This window comes from Microtus pennsylvanicus, chromosome 7, assembly GCF_037038515.1.
Source record: "Microtus pennsylvanicus isolate mMicPen1 chromosome 7, mMicPen1.hap1, whole genome shotgun sequence".
In the NCBI taxonomy this organism is placed as follows: domain Eukaryota; kingdom Metazoa; phylum Chordata; class Mammalia; order Rodentia; family Cricetidae; genus Microtus; species Microtus pennsylvanicus.
Window position 1 is genome coordinate 87687243 of NC_134585.1, and position 17558 is coordinate 87704800.

Here is a 17558-nt window from a genome sequence, read left to right on the forward strand (position 1 = left end):
CTTTTTCTTTATTTTCTGCTTTCACGGGTTTCCCCCGACTTATATTCACATTATTATATATATTCCTATATATATGACAAATAAGAAGAAAGAGGGGGAGGGGATGAGAGGAGAAGGGAGGGGAGAGTGGTGGGGGAAGAAGAAAGGGTGGAAAAGGAAGAGAAGGAGGAGACAATTTCCTCCTGGGAGAGAAAAGACTGACCCTAATAAACATGTCCCTTCAGACGTTTTTAAAGAAAGCTCACTGCTGCAACACCCCAGGAACGACCAGGATTCCCGATACCATTAAACCAATTCCTCTGATTTACCTTAACATGGTGCCGCCAGTAAAATCAGCACTAACCGCTACAAGGGACGCCCATCCTACACCATAACCACTTGTTGGATGAAGAACACCCTTTAAAAGAGTTTCGTGTGTAAATGCCTGGCTCCCGTAGAAAATACAAGTTAGGCTGTTTGTCAGAGTCCAAGCACCGCAAAGTCTCGGCACGGAGCTATCTGATTAGCCTACTCAGTACTGGTAGAGAATAAATAGGGGCCACTGAATCCCTTAGGAGGGAACATTAAAGAGCCCCTTAAAAGCATATGCAAAAATTAATGTGTGATACCTTGAAGCAATAAATATTCCCTGGGAATTTTCAAAACCATACTGAGCAATGACACGGCTACGTATTGGAGGAACCAGCTGGTAACTTGCAAATGTCCTTAGCATCTACTACTTAAGTCGTCCCTGAAGCCCAGTTATTAACATCACTCCAGAGTGTAACAGTCACTCTCCGTCCTCAAAGAAGTTTACCGGCTGTGGAAATTACTCCCAGGGCCCTTTTGTGTGGGGTGTTCGCTATGGATTGGGACCTATGCCCTGAAGCAGAGACACCAGTCCCTGAATCCAAGGTTTCCCAGCTGCTGAACTTCAGCTCTCCCTGCCACAGGTTCTCACGGGAAACAAGAGAGTGTCAGTACAAGCTCCATAGCTTTGTAGGGAGGACTGACACACAGCAGGTGTAAAGCACGTGCATTAACTAGTGTGTGCACTGTTTTACTAATCCTGCTTCTTCCTTCATCCGTGGGCAGCGTGTTTAGTTCTCGTGATCACACAGAAGGAGCTGGCCAAGGACCACAGGCAAGGGAGGTGACTTTGGGAACATCACCTGGTTTATTTTTAAGGCTGGACCAAAAGAATGCTCGGAACACGATGACTTGGTTCTAGATCTCAGCTTTTTGTTTGCTTGGCATAAGAAGGAAGATATAGAAAAATGCCTGTGCAGAACTCATGAACATGTGCCCTAAAACCTACTCCTCACTCTAAATCCACGAGCTAGAACCCTCCAAAGCACTCACCGCACCTCCCACCCCCTTCACTCTAATGCTTGCCCACTCACGCCCATTGTCACAGCCCTCACCACCAAAGACAGCGTGGAAAAGTTCACTTTCACATGGGATCTTGTGTGCCACCGCACTCCTCTATGATCACTCCTAGTGATGAATCCACCGACCGAAAACCCCTCCAATGTCTTCTGGGTGACAGCAGACAGGCAGATGTTACAGAAAGCGGCCTGCACGGGGAGTCAAGACCTAGGTCCTATCCTCAGTCCATCTACAGGCCATCTGGGTGACCAGAGCAAACGGCCTCCTGCATGTGATCTTCCTCTGTGCCTCGGTTCCCTCATCCATTGCCTGGTTGGGGAGAGGGGCGGGGAAGTGCTAGGGCCAGTACTGAGTTGCCTTGAGCACTAAGTGACTTCATTTATGATCATGGAGTATAGAAAGCTTCTGGCATGGACCCCATGCTCAAAACTGATGGCGTAACTTCAAGCTCAGGGACACTGTCGCATGGATGAAAATTTCTGAGCTCAGTCTTAGCATAAATCTACAAATCTTTAAGAGTCCTCATTTAAATACGGACTGGTTTTGGGCATTGTCACCTCTGACCCTTGACGTTTGAAGGGTCAAACCTATTTCACTAAACATCTGGTGAATGACCTGGATCAGGGCATGCAGTATAAAAACTTGTGGGTAATAGAAGATTAAAAGTCTATCCCTATTCTCAAAGGAATTGACAGTAAGAAATTGACAGGACGATACCTAACTCACATAAAACGTATACACAGGGCTGGAGAGATGGCTCAGAGGTTAAGAGCGCTTATTGCATTTGCAGAGGACCTGAGTTCAGTTCCCAGCACCCATGTTGGGTGGCTCACTATCACCTGTAATGTCCCCTCTAGGAGGTTCCAACACCTCTGGCCTCTTTACGTACCAACACATACACACACTTGGACATACCAACAAATACGCACCTCCCCCTCCCTCACATGCACACATGCACATACCCATACACACAGACATTCAAGCATGCATAACATTTAAAAAAATAAATCTATTTTAAAACATATAAAGATCCAGCAGAAATGCACAGGGGAGCAAGGGCACTCCCAGCTGGAGAAGAAACTGTCAAACGCCTCATGGGGGTGGCACCTTCTACCCTGGACCTTTAAGTGTGGACAAGATGATGAGAGGGGTATTTCAGGGACACTGAGCCACAGGAACCCAGACAGGGGTTTGGAGCAAAGTTTGAGACACACGTCTGGGATGGTAGCTGTAGGAGAAGTGAGGAGGTACAGTGAGATCTGCAAGGCAATTGTTCCAGCTTGGGGGAAGCTTTCCAAACAATGTTGAGCAGTGTGGGTTTCGCTCTCGGGTCAGCAGGGTGATGCACTAGGAGAGAACCCGATACAGTCTGACTGCAGGTGAACAGGACTTAGCCAGGGCTCAGCCAGAGCTGAGTGACGGAGTTTGCAGGCCAAGGGCCTGATATGGAGTCCAAGCCCCGCTGCTTTAACAGGCGCGCACAGAAAGAAGTCTCGAAGGCTGCCGAGGAAGCCTTTGTACTTAAAAAATTTCTTTCAGCTTCATAAAAAATAGGTAAGGATTTTGAAAAGAAATTTCTAACCAAATCTTGTCTGCTTGCTTTACATGCTTATCAGTATTAGGATTGATTTAGTGACTTTTTTTTTATTTTTCTAAGGCAAATGTGACTATTTTTAAGGACCCTGACTGCACAGTCTAGTAACTTGGGGTAGGTTCCTGCCATCCTTGGGACGGGCTTGACTATAACACAGTGATTTTGTTTGTTTGTTTGTTTCCAAGACAAGGTTTCTCTGTGTAGCTTTGGAGCCTATTCTGGAACTCACTCTGTAGATCAGGCTGGCCTTGAACTCACAGAGATCCTCCTGCTTCTGCCGCCTGAGTGCTGGGATCAAATGCGTGCGTTCATATGGGATTTTAACCCATACCAGTTTCATGTGAACATTAAACTAAGGTATGAGGCAGTAATTTTTTTTAATATTTTGTTTTTCCATTTTTTGCTTCAAATTTAAAACAGTCATACTGACAACTAATCTAAAAATTTTAGCATATTCTTAAAAACGAGCTAGTAAAACATATCGAGCAGTATTTGAGAGAGCTGGTCTTCTTAACCCTACGGGGCTGACTAGGTGGTAAACATTTCTGTGCTTTGAATACTTTTGTTCTTTGTCTCAGATTTTAGTAGCCTAAATCTGAAGTCCAACACATTTGCAATAAGAAGCAATGACAGTGTCTTTCCTTCCCTTCCCTTTTCCCCTTTTGCATTACTGGTTGGAAGTCAGGCCGCTGACCTTGCTGTGTGCAACATCAAGCCAAGCCCTCATCCCGTATAACGTCTCTTCCTTTACCTTTATCCAAGTTATTGGAACGAGTCTACAAAGTATGTTATTGGAAGAGATCTTAGAGAAACTAGAATTTACTGGAATTTTCCACAGACTGATTTTTTTCCCTCAATACCCAGCTGACACGTCCCTCAGACCTGATTTTTTTTTTTTTGGTGCCAAGATAGAAAGATTTAAGCCAGAAGAAAATGTGAAGTGAAGAAATGTAACCAGCCCTTTGTTCTCACATCCCCACGGCCTCAAGCTCCTCCCCATGTAATTTTGCAATAGAGGAAGAAATCCAGAACCTAAAAGGTCAAGGGGAGAACCCCTTCTAACCCCAATATACTTACTCCTATGCTGGGCAGAAAGCATGGGTTAGCTGCTAACTTCCTATCAACTGTGGGAAGGATATGAGACTTTAGCGAGGGTCTGGAAGGTATTCCCTGACACGTCTCATTTCCTTAGAGGAGAGGTGGGTGTTAAAGGTGAGAGAATGAGGTTCTCCTGACATCCAGGAAAGAAAAGGAGGCCAAGAAAAACACTACAGAGGGGCAAGGATGCTGCTGACTCCCCTAAAACTTAAGATACGTAAATAGGTTAGGATGAGGGCCTTCATGGACCAGGGGCCTGGTTCTGAGCCAGCATCACGGCACAGGAAGAATCAGGTGTCCTTCCTTTTTCCAAAGCTTCGTGGTCCAGCCACACACCAGTCACAGCTGCAGGAACCCTACCGGGAGGGAGTCTGGCTACCAGTTCACAGCATTCTAGACTCCTATTCTACCGTCACGGCTAGGAAACAGCACGTTCACGGGTTTGGTGCCACCAGAACTCCATGGTGGCACAGCAAAGCAGGCCAGCCACATAGGAAGGTGTCGTTTGGTGGTTGGGGTGGTCTCTGCACACTTGTGGGAAACAAATCACCACATCTCAACCATCTGCATTTGTCCTGGGTGTCTAGGGTCTATGTAAGAGACGAGAATCCCCTGAACCTCTGGTCCCTTTCTCTTCTTCCAAAAAGCTACTTTCAGAAACTACCTGGACAGAGAACATCCGTGATGCTGGCTTTCACTAAGCACAGGAGTCTAGTGGCCTTTTACAACAAATCAGAGAATAAAGAAAATAGTAAAAGGACAGGGTTATTTAGCAGATACTTTTAGGTTTTGCATTTCATACGGATTTTGGCTTGACAGAGAGAAAACCTAAGAATAGACACAAGGATGTATGCAGATCCTGTTGGTGCTTTATTGGTCTGGCAAGATAACGGGGGTGGGGGTGGGAGAGGTTGGGGGTGAGAGGGAACTGATGATGGATGGCCATCCCTTCTGTTCTTGGCTCATGTGACTATCTCAATCCCGGATGAACTCATGACTAAGGGATCAACTACCATCACTGCTGGTGGTGTTTACGGCAGAGCGATCAGATCATGGGATGGAGAGATGGCTGAGCAGTTAATACTGTTCTAGAGAAGCCAAGTTCTGTTCCTAGCATCTGCACATCAGGAGCTCAAAACCATCCATGACTCCAGTTCCGGGGGGGGGGGTGTCTTTGGACAGTCTCACATGCCCATCCCTGCATGCAGACACACAACACATGCCTGCACACAATACCGAATTTAATCTTTAAAGGGTTATCAGGATTAAAGTTTTTAAAAATTAAAAAAAAGGGCAGATTTAGAATTTATAGGTAGATGACTGTTGGAAGTCTGGCAATACCCGTTTCCAAGTGAAGCTTCCCCAGAGGCACTCCCTCTTCTTCTCATGGCCCAGAGCCTCCCAGCTTTGCCTCTTCAGCCCATCTTTCTCAGTGTTGAGGAGCAACAGGCTCATTCATTCACTCATATTGCCATACTGGGTACTGAGCCAAGCATCGACCATGGAGCTATATTCCTAGACCTCTTTTTTTTCAAGACATGGTCTCTCTCTCTCTCTCTCTCTCTCTCTCTCTCTCTCTCTCTCTCTCTCTCTCTCTCTCTTCTCTTTCTTTTTGTTTTTTTTTCGAGACAGGGTTTCTCTGTAGCTTTGGAGCCTGTCCTGGAACTCACCCTTGTAGACCAGGCTGGCCTCGAACTCACAGAGATCCGCCTGCCTCTGCCTCCTAAGTGCTGGGATTAAAGGCGTGCGCCACCACTGCCTGGCTTCAAGACAGGATTTTACCAATTGTTCCAGGCCATCCTAAAACTTGCAATCTGTCTGCCTCACCCTCCTGAGTAGCTGGGATTATAGGACTCTGCCCCCGGGCCCAGCTGATCATCTTTAATAAAGTGAACTTTCTATCGTCTCAATAGTAAATGACCCCAATGAAGATCAAAATGTGATTTCTGCAAAACTGCCATCAGCGGCCATACAGAATTATTGATTGGTGGGTATAAGAAGTCACCATGATCAATAATAGAGGTTTGAAAGCTTCACTGCCCGTAGACAACACCATTTCTAGAACTTCTTCTATGGCATGGCTTCTCGTCGCTAACTGGGGAAGTGAGGGAAGCAAACTTGACGCTTCCCACTTTGCGCTGCCGGGGAGAGCCTCTCATACAGACTCATTCCCTGGTGAGCTCTGGGTTCATGACTTTAGTGAGCTGAGCCAGAGCTGAGCTGACGCTGACGCAGCACGCAAATGTCTTTCGAGAGTCCGTGCACCTCGCTCGCACTTCTGCTGAGTGTGAAACACGTGCAGCCAGGTTGCTGGAGTTTCTGAGTTAGCAGCCCCTCCCTGCTACACAGCTCTCATTTCCAGTCTTCACCGTTGGGCTTTAGGGCCCCAAGCTTTAGAGAGTGGATCATTTACATCTTTAGAATGACTTACAGGGTTATAAGGAAAGTCTACAATTACTAAATTGTGATGTCATTTAAAAAAGAAAATCACAATAGGGCCGTTCTGAGATGGCTCAGCAGGTAAAGGAACTTGCTTGTGCAGCCTGAAGACCTGAGTTCTAATCCTGCGTCCATAGTGGAAGGAGAGAACATCTTCCAGAGCTGCCCTCTGACCTCTACACACATGCCCGTTTTGGCAAGTGTACAACAGCATTCAATGGTATGCACAATGTAGAGCATATACACATGAATAAAATTAAATTTAAAAAACTTTAAGTTGCGATGGGTGGTGGTGGCCCATGCATTTAATCCCAGCACTTGGGAGGCAGAAGCAGGCGGATCTCTGTGAGTTCTCAAGACCAGCCTGGTCTACAGAGTGAATGCCAGGACAGGTTCCAAAGCTACATAGAGAAAACCTGTCTCGAAAAACAAAACAAAAAATTAAGTTGCAGTATTTAAAGAATCATGAGCTTATGTATACACACACACACACACACACACACACACACACACACACACACGTCTTGCTATGCTGGCTCAGGCTGGCCTTGAACTCCTAAACTCAATCTTCCAGTTTCAGCCTTCCAAGCAGCTACGACTAGAACAGTGTGTGTCACCAAATTTGGTCCTAAAAAGGTATTTTAAACAGTTATTCCAGAAAAGCCTATAGTACTATTTGTTGTCCTTGTCTCCCACCTTTTTTTGTTAATTTAAATTTTATTTTTATTTATTTATTTATTTTTGATATGGGATTTTTTTGTAGCCCAGGCTGTCCCTGAGCTCACTGTGTAGCATAGGATTAGCTTGACTTCCCGGTCCTCCTGCCTCCGCCTCCCAAGTCCTGGGTTTGCAGATATGTGTGTGCTACCACAGCAATGTGTGCGGCACTGGGGACCAAACTCCGGACAGCACGCACGCCAGGCAAACGTCGACAAATGAGTTCAGCCTTTTCTAAAGAATGCAGGCTTGCTGGGGTGGCGAGAGCAGCTCTGATTCTCTGCTATCACAGTACTGGCTTCCTCCAGAGGGGACCAGCTTGTCACAGGTGCTTACACAAAGCACAACTTTAAAGTGAATAACTCCTTCTAAACACCGACCTTCAGTCCCATGTCAGCAACTCCTGTGGAATGGCAGCTGCCGAGTGCGACGGTACCTGGGAATAATGCACACATGCGTTCTCTGCTGGCCACATGCGGCACTGGCATGTTTTAATTTTAAACACCAAGTCTTTCTCCAAAATCAAAGGGTAACCAGTCCATAAAAATCTCAGTCACTTTCAGAACCTCAACAGCTGCAGCTTCTCAGCTACCTGCTTGTTAGGCTCCAAGTTCAAGGCCAGGTGGGCTTCCTTGTGAAACTAGCTCTGCCAGTAATGCCAAAGTGTGCGGCTGGGGTGAAGACTGAGTTATACGAGGAAGCTGGCGAGAATAAGGCAAAGGTGGGTATCAGGCTGTACGGACGCTTCACCACAGTAGGGTTCAGCTCCCGTCATGCCTTTAAACTCAGTACTTGGGAAGCAGAGGTCCTTGTATTTCAGAGAGTTCGAGGCCCTAAGTAGTCAACACCCTGTCTTAAAAAAATCAAAATCAAACTACAAATGATTTGTTCATGGTTTGATTTAGTGATCCTGTGTTAGCAAAGTTACTCTATTTTGGGTTGTTCTCATGTCTTTCTGAATATACAAACAAAACTATTAGGGTCATTTAAAAAGGCATATGTAGGGGCTGGAGAGATGGCTCAGCGGTTAAGAGCACTGACTGCTCTTCCAGAGGACTCAGGTTCAAGTCCCAGCACCCACATGGGCAGCTCACAATTGTCTGTAACTCCTTTAACTCCTGTTTTAGGGGATCTGACAACTTCACACCAATGCACATAAAATAATGTTAAATAAATCTTAAAAAATAAAAAAATAAAAAGGCATATGCAAATGAGAGTCAGTGATCAGTAAATACAGTATTGACTACTAAAGGACCACATGGAACATGGCTCCCTGGGATGCTAGAATAAGCAGTATCATTAGAGATCTGGCCTATCTGTGGGAGCAACAGAAATGGCTCCAAATTCTTCACAATTATGAGTCTTTCCCAATTTTGTAGCAGCATAGTGAGGAAGGATCAAACAGAAGAACCAGGGACTCTGAAGAGGAAATGTCCCACACCTTCTGACAGCCACATCCAAAAATTACACAGAATTCACTCTGAAAACATATCCTATGCTTGAGCTTACTTAGCTGTGAGAAACCAGACAGCTGGAATCAGAAAATGAAAATTAATTCATCAGGAAGTCAAATTGGTAGCCCCTTGCAGGACAAAGAACCTCCTCTTCTAAAAGCCACAGGCACAGCCACCCCCTCTCGAGTTTCTACATCTTCTAGTTTGTTTCAAAGCCATACAACATTGGCATCGTGGCATTCAGGAGGTTCATGGTTAGTCAAGTCCACCCCTGTTCTGTTGTCCCAGATGTGAACACTGAGAAAAATCAAATCCTAGCTGTTTGTAAACTAGAACAAAATCAGGGATGGGAGCTAGCTACAGATCTGTTTATCTGAAACACAAACGTGGATTCCTTTAAGGAAACGTCATCCAACTTTTAATAATTGAATTATTCTAAGTAATTGAAAGTGAATCCCCATAACCTTTCCATAGCAATTTCTACCTTAAAATTAAGGTTGCAAAAGGCGGCTGAAAAGAGGCCATAAACATCTTCCCTTTTCCTACCTAAAAGGCTGGTCTAGGGAAGACCACAGAGAACCAGAAAGTTGGAAGCTCTGGCTACTGTAGTCAGGGGTCTCTTGATACCACTCCCTCCCCAGGCATCAGTGGAAGGCTTCTCTGGTTAGGTGTTGACCATTTGGGCTGCAGAAGGGACAAATGGAAGGTTGACTTCCAAGATGAATAACCACAGGCTAATCTTAGCCCAGCAGGGAACTTTCAAATGTTACAGCCGCGGAGCTCAGGTTCACTCACACTCACTGTGCTCCACACTCAGCTCTACCACCACGCTTGGGACTCAAAGAACTGGTTTTGTTGTTGTTTGAATGCCTCGACATTGGCCTTCTCTTCATAAGTAAGAAAGGTTTGGAAATATGCTTTTAATAAACTCTCTGGGGGCGGGGTCCTGTCTCTGAAATATTAACAGGCTAGCACACCTCCTCATCTTCTGTGCTTGAAGAGCCTACACCGACACCAAGTTGTCATGGCTGCTTTCTCCTTGACGGCTCAATTCAGCTGAACTAAAAATGTGTATTTAAAATTCTAGAAGAGACTCATTCATAAGACGTCAGATACAGATACACTCCCTTAAAAGTTCCAGTTTTAGAAGGAGGGCCCAACTAAAATATCCTAGCAGAAGGAGAAAAGATGGATGGGTCAAGGCAGTGCTGACTAGGTGCCATGATGCCTGGCCAGGCTTAAAACAGGAGCATATGGTTATGGTGAGATTTCCGCAGGGGTGTCCCTGTGTGTGCCACTTGGCCACAGCTGGGGTTCTCAGGACTGCAGTTAGACTGCAGAAAGGAGAGGGGGGCCCAGTCTATACCTCGCCCACCCACAGATGTTTCTCTCCAGTTCTCACAGGCAGCAGATGCCATAAAGCAGGAGTTGTTTGTAATGCAAATCCAAGTCACAGGGATGCCCCTAGCCAACCTTAAACTCAAATGCAAAGGGTCCCCCAGCTCCTGACACCCTCTAAGAAAGTGGACCAGTGCTGATGTCAGTGACACAAACAATCCTGCTGGGGACAGAAGGGAAGGAGGAAGAGAACACAAGTGTGGTTAGGGCGAAGAAGAGAGGCTGCCTTCCGGTTAAAGTGTTTTTGATCTCAGAAACACTACAAACAGCTGTTAGGTATTAAAAACCAAAGATTGTAACTCACTTCAGTCGGACTCTAAAAAAAAAATTGACAGCCTTGTGGTTAAAACTGAAAGGCTTCTGGAATTGTGTAAACTGCAGGGTCTCTCAGTAAAACATACCTAACATGAATGCATTTTAACGTGGAAGAGGATTCAATGCAGGCATCAGAAAACAGAAAAACGGTCCTCTGAACACAGTCTATGCCTGGTGACATTTACTCAGCCCACAAATCTTTCCTAAGCAATAAAGGACTGATTCATGAATGTCAACATTTTAATACACACATAACAATAAATACCTTCAAACCTACTGACATTTCAAAATGGTGCTGGGACGAGAAGGTAGGTAGGCACGCAGGTGTGCGCGCGCACATACACACACCAGAAAGAGGACTCTGGAGAAATCTGGAGAAAAGGCTACAGAGACCTAAGACAGAGTAACAGCTTACAGGGGAAAGGATAACTGTAGGGGTTGTGTATAAATACCAGGAAGTTTATTACACTAATTCCCCAGATTTCTTGTCTCGAGAGAGAAGCCGCTGTTCTCTCTACGGAATAAACCACAGTCCAGCACACACAACTGTCCTCATGGGTAAAGCAAAAGCAGTTCTGGAAGTGAGTTTCTATTATCTAAACTCTAACTTATTGAAAAGATTATTGTTGACCTTTTAGCCTTTCTACCAAATCTTCAACTATTCCTTATCCAAAATGTCCCTCCTATTAAAAACAAACAAACAACAACAAAAAAAACTGCTAAATTATTTTTAAAAATCACATATATTTGTCTTTCTGGCTCAACAAGTCCTCTACAAGTTGTCAAACCCAGAAGCATTTTCAATGCATCTTGGGGGTAATCTCTCAATAACAGACTATGATGGCTTTATTAGCTCATCCACATTTGAGGAAGAAGATCCTACGCACTGCACAAACATTAAATCTCATTACAAATTCGAGATGTTCTACAGTGATGGGAGGGAACAGTCCTTGTAACACGACCTCACAAAATCTCCAAGATTTGTTCCCCATGGGCCCTATTTCAGCTGCTTTATAAAAGAGAGAAAAACCATGCTCCCTGCCTGAGTTTAACTATCCAGATGCAATTTGTAGGAAAACGATCACTTTAAGTCTGAAATCACAAGGCCCACAAACTTTACATAGCTATCATTTTAACCACGCAGGGTTTAGACCATTAAGAGAGCCACAAGCACTACAGTTAAGATTACCAGCCACTTCCTCTCTGCTTCTTCAGTGAACCTCCCAGCTCTCGGGTTCTGTCACTAGTGCATCAGTGACACCCCTTCCTCCAAGTGTTTCTCACTGACTTCTCAGTTCCGTGGACACTGTGGGTTCACTGGCAAAGGAGTGGGGCTGGGAACAGGGAACTAAGGACCACCTCAGCAGCTTCCTAGGAAGCCCCAGTATAGACAGTGTATTCACCAGGACAACACGTGCACATCCCCAAGTTACCATTCAGATGTCTTTTGGAGACACAGGCACATCTCCACCCCCGCCCCCGTTAAAGGGGAATAGCGCCACATAATGTGACCTCCTTCATAAGACTGGGCACGTCAGCATAATGCAGGTGAAATAACGTGACCTCCTTCATAAGACTGGGCACGCCAGCATAATGCAGGTGAAATAACGTGACCTCCTTCATAAGACTGAGCACGCCAGCATAATGCAGGTGTGTGGTGCTGCATCTCCACAACTGGAAGTTAACTGAACTGAAAGGTTAAAAATAGCAACAACTTTCATGGCACGATCTTCAGACGATATTTTCCCAGCTGGCAATGGAGTGAAAAGGGCTCATCCGCCTTCCTTATCAACAGATAGCGAATATAATATAAAACAAGACATTTTCAGAAGCCAAAATAACAGCTGAACGTCTAGAGTCAAATGAGCCTCTAACCAGTTTCGGGTTTTGAAAGCTCCCTGGTCCTTAGTTGAGTGAAAGACTAAATCCATTTTCCTCCCAGCGTCGGCATAGAAATATAGTACACATTAAAAATCATAGACTTGTTGACTTAGCTCCACTTGGTTCCATAATTTGTGATCCTCTACTTATTCATCTTAGCATGCCAGCCTAAATCTAAAAGTCCGAAGGGAAGACATAAAGACAGCACTGTTCCCAGGCTGCTACCCCTCAAACGCTCTCACCAGTGAGGACGACTCACACACAATGGAGGCATTGCCAATGTGTCTGAAGAAGTAAGCATTCTGTTGAAACACAAATCAATTTGCACGTCTGAAAATAATTTGCAACATCAGCATGTTACTCACTGTCCTCGGGATGGGTGGAGAAAGAGATCCATTCGACATGTATGGGTCGCTATTCATATTTGGCATCATTATGTAGCCAGAATAACTAGAGTAGGAGGAGGGCCCCTTGTTGTACAGGCCTCCATCTGGATGCTTTCCTGGGAGAATCCAAAAAAACAATCAAAGATGCATCGAATTTCCTTTTATATCAAATGATATTCATCAGAAAAATCTCTTGCTCCTAAGACGAGGCAGACTTTACATAAAATATTTGCTTATAAAATACTGTAACTGAATTATGATGCTCTATTTTAGATTGACAGTATTTAAGCTCTCCAATGGCTCAACAGCAAACCAGATGTTTAAAAAACATGTGGTTCAATTTACTTCCACTACTGACTGATGTTTTTACAAAAATAAGTGTTATTCTTCTAACTTAATTTGTTCTAATGCTAACAAACTAGACTGAGAAACACAGGAACACAAGGGAACACACACACACTTAAAACTGAACTGTTAATACGGGAGACCATCTACCCTTCAAGACACACACACACATTTATACAGTGGAAGTCTCCTTCTTGTAGACAAACTCAAAAATTCCACCTGTGCCTCTGGATTTTTACTAAATGTTAGATTTTACTGAAGGAGATATGGATCTAGTGTACTGTTAAAACCCAAATTTGTAGTGAATTAACCTTTGGAAGACCCAATTTCATGGCTAAACTTACGTCAGTCTGCCAAAGAAATGTTCCTTTTACTTTTAATCTGTATGGTTACTTGTTGCCAAGAAGGAAGGCTGATGTACGGCTCTCTCCCTGCCCCTTGGTCGACACACTGATTGTACAAACATTCCATTCTAGACAGGCCAATTGTTAAGTAATTAAAGGAGACCAGAAATGTCAACTGATTGACAACTGAACCCTATGGTGATCTGATTAAACTTAGAATAAGCAAAGAAGGACTGTGTGTGTGGTGTGTGTGTGTGTGTGTGTGTGTGTGTGTGAGAGAGAGAGAGAGAGAGATTTAAGTATTGGGAGTATTGTCTATTATTTGATAGGTGTAGCTTCTAATACTGTTTATATTTTAGAAACTAGGTTCAGTTTTAGTGAGCCCTGACCCATCTGTCCACACACTCCCTTCCTTCTTCCTCTGTACTGAGAACCTACACACAGCAATTTTGCAAATGAAAAATTCTAATTGGTCACTGCTGACAAACACTCCCCAGAAACATCCCTTCTCTAAGACCCTGGAAGCCAAAATATACCGCAAGCCCAGACTACTCATTTAAGGGCTGTTTCTAGATACACGATGAGAGAGAAACTGAGTTTCTGGGCTTTCTTTCCTAGTCTGTCAAAAGAATACCTATGTGGGCACAGACTTGCATATCTGGTCCCAGCCGCCTGAATTAAATGGAAGTATCAAAACCAGGTACCCAGATTGCACATGTCCTCTGGGAAAGTGGGGGAAAAGGGAATCTGGCTGCTTACCGTCATCCGGGTGTTCTCTGGCCTTGTCATGGTAGGACTCCTGAGAGGGCTGTGCTTGTCTGACCACCTAAAGACATGGAGAGCGACCCCCAAAAGAAAGAAGATCATCTTAGAGTTTGTAGCAGTTATGGTGTGTCGACTGGTAATTCAAAGGAAGGCATTTAGGTAAAACTCGGTCTAACCATTTAATTAAAATTAAAGACAGGCTAGGCTTGAGTACTGGAAAATCTTTTCAATGTGTCGTTTTGAATGATTATTAGGTACTCTGAATCAAAAGGTAAGAAAGGTGACAAAAAAAAACCCAAAACAAAACTGAATTTGGGAATGACGTGTCCTGCTCTAACAACCCATCAGTGCTTCCTGGGTGCCCCAACTTCTAGGATGTGTTAGCCTCTTTAGCCTTGGTTTACTCTATCAAGATCTGATCAAATGCCACCAGAATATTGTACCTGAAAATGAGATCTGGAAACATAAACACAACAACCACTTTGCTGAGGTCTGGGGGAAACTGCCTAAGAGTTTCTTTTACAACTTATGGGCTGAATGCTAGCAGGCTAGCCGAGTAGAACTGGTCTGTGGTTAAAGGGAGGAAAAACTGAGAGTCGGGTAATAGACATCAGAAAGGTAGCCCAGTTAATATCAGTTTTGGTAAGCGCCACCGACCCGACTCAACCACGTGCAAATCAGTGGTATCGCCCCTTCACCATCTTCCGCGGGTCTGCTAGCTTCATTTCCACCGCGGAAAGATGGGCCGTTCAAGCTCCCAACCCCAGGGGTTCTCGATTTCCAAAAGGCTGCTTTTCTTCTCTACCAGTAAACTGTAGAAATGGGAGGTGGATGGAAATCTGTAGGCCACTCTAGTAGAAAGAGGCCCTCTACGGTCTGGCAAAAACCCCGGAGTTTAGGTGGTATTTGATTCTTTGAACCTGTGTCCTCCAGGCGACCTCATCCTTCAAGCACACAGAAACTTTTTTTTTAAATTATTTTTTAAATCTGATTTTAACTGCACCCTAGCCGCCCTCCACTACTTTTTGCTGGGCTTTGGGAACAGAGAGTCCCCTTATATTCTAGGAACCAGGCCCCCCAGCCTTCTCAAGAGCATACTCACCCCTGCCATCGGGACAGAGAAGGTAACTCGGAGGTGTTCTTAAAAGTACTCTTTAAACCCAAAATGTCTCCGCCCCCGAAACCACCCTTCCTTTGGGGTGGGGGCAGAAGGCTGCCATTTAAGGGAAAGGGTATAGTCTACAAGTTTCTCTGGAAGGAAAAAAAAAAGTTGGGGGACATCATTTGGCTATCGAACTTTTCTACTGGATGTCCCCGTGAGGTTTCCCCAGCTGCTGAGCCAGAGCGGCCGCTGAGGTGTGGGCTTTGGGGATCTACGCCCATCCGATGCTCGCGCGCGGCCCGGCTCTCTGCTCTCTCGCGCCGGCACCCACGTGTCTCTATTTACTCTACTCGGGTTACCAGCGCCGTCGCCTGCAGCTGGCCCCGAGATCTGATAAGCGTGTCCCTCCTCCCCAGCCGAGGCCCGGCTTCCGCTGCTGCCGCCCCGCTCTCGGGCTCGCCTTTCTTCTGCAGAGATCCAAGGCCTGCCTAACCCCCAAATAAACGCCTTTCTTTCCACTTTAAATGCCGGAGTTGCGGGCGGAAGGACTGCGGTGGCTATGCTGTTGGGTGGCTCGGATCGGCTCGCCCACGGCTCCCCGCAGCATCTCGCCCGCCGTGGGGACCCAACCTCCGCAACGCCCCCGCGCGCGCCCTACTACATGGCGGTTGGGACTGCCCCTCCTGGCCAGCCCACGCCCGCCTCTCCTTCCTCCCGCCTGGGGCTCGGCTCCTTGGAGCCTCGGTGGTTTAACGCACTTTTGCATGCTGTATGGTGAGAGCTAGCGGATGCATTTTGTGTTCAGCCCCAGGATGGACTTCGCAGTTGTGTTTAGAAATCCCTGCTTTTAATGCTTTGTGACCCTCAGCTCCGCCGAAACTTCCGAAGACGAAACGGGGTCGGGCAAAGGCCAGCGTTTCCTGCTTATTCACCACGGTTTAGCCACAGACCCACTTGGAAAAAATTCCCTTGCCCGCCGCTCACACACGTGCGCACCGTGGACCAGGGGCCGTTATTCCCCGCCCAGCCCGCGAGGGACCAGGGCGCAGCGGCCACAGTGGCCGCGCGCTCGGCTTGCTTCCTCCCTGCGTCCCCAGGACCCGCCACGCCTCTCGGGACAGTGGCCCACTCACCTCATGCCCATTGCTGGCCGGGATGATTTCGGACTCGTTAACCAAGGATGACTTGATATCGGCTAAGTCGCCCTCCTCTTCGGGGTGACTGATCTCGGCGAAGATCTTCTCCTTCTGGGGATCGCCCTCATCCTTGAAGGGGATCATCTCATCGGTGGCGCAGAGTTCCGGGTCCCCCCCGCCGCCTCCACCAGAGAGTTGGGGCATCTTGGCGGATCTGTAATCTCCGCTCCGCTGCGGGAGCACTCGGCGACGGCAGGAGAGGGGGGTTCGATGTGAGGTGGCAGGGGTGGGGGAGATGAGAGTTGGAAGACTGCGTGTGGGAGGACGACTAATGGAAGCGGGGTGGGCAAAGGGGGGGGGGTCCCGAGGCCGGAGCAGCTGCGGGAGCCGCTGCGATCGCGTCGCTTTCCCACTTCACTTAGAAGGACGCCGGCGCCCGGCCCCCAGGCGAAGGGCACCAGACTGCGAGGGCGGCAGCCGCTGGCGCCTCTGAGAGCGTCTGCGGCGCTCCCCGTGCGCTAGGCTAGGCTGCCAGGGCCGGGTGGCCACTCCGCCTTGCTGGAGTCTGTGGGCCGAGGACACCAGTTCCGGAGGGGACACGACTTTCCAAAGTGCAGAGGAGGATCCCGTGGCGCGTCACTGTGCAAAACTTCTCCACCGTGGATTCCTCGGATGCCGATTTCGAAGTTGTTTTTTTTTTTTTCAAGAAGAGGAGAGCTGGGCCAAAAGGCTCCGTTTGCCCCAGCAGAGGTGCGAGGAGAATCAAAAAATACCGAAAGTCCACTTCCTGAAGAGTAAACAATAAAGAGCCACCCGGGCTGCAGACGTCTGTCTTAGAGCTTCTTTCCTTCCCTTTCGCTTCGGTTTTCCTTCTGGAGGAGCATTTAATCTGCTGGGGGGAGGGGGCGGAGGAGGAGGGGAGAAAAAGAGAAGTTTGCCAAGAATAAAGTTTGTGCTGATGAGCGCTGGGAATCGGCAGTGGCTGGCACGGCGGAGTCTTGGGGAGTCACAGCAGGAGCCTCGGGCCCAAATGTTCCAGCCTCCAGCTCGGGACGGTACACACACACACACACACACACACACACACACACACACACACACACACACACACACACGAGCCCGATCCCTCTTTGTTCCCGGCTCGAGTTTCTGCCTGGCTCGCTGGCTCTGTTACTCGCCTCTTTCCCCGCCTCCCCTCTGTCAAAGCAAAGAGCTG

General features: G+C 46.8%; 1 protein-coding gene across 4 annotated transcripts in view; it reads right to left on the minus strand.

The window, feature by feature from the left end:
• Lef1 (lymphoid enhancer binding factor 1) overlaps nucleotides 1-17202 on the minus strand; it is a 108496-nt gene extending 91294 nt beyond the window's left edge. Inside the window, exons 1-3 of one of the 4 annotated variants that reach the window (XM_075981326.1) lie at nucleotides 16340-17202; nucleotides 14099-14165; nucleotides 12630-12766 (exon numbers count right to left, since the gene is read on the minus strand). In XM_075981326.1, the coding sequence (XP_075837441.1) occupies nucleotides 12630-12766; nucleotides 14099-14165; nucleotides 16340-16546 (411 nt within the window). In that variant the 5' untranslated portion in view covers nucleotides 16547-17202. Of the gene's footprint in view, nucleotides 1-12629; nucleotides 12767-14098; nucleotides 14166-15206; nucleotides 15288-16339 lie in introns of those variants that run through there. The other 3 variants (XM_075981328.1, XM_075981325.1, XM_075981327.1) reach the window with 3 other exon arrangements.
• Between the last annotated feature and the right edge of the window lie 356 nt (nucleotides 17203-17558).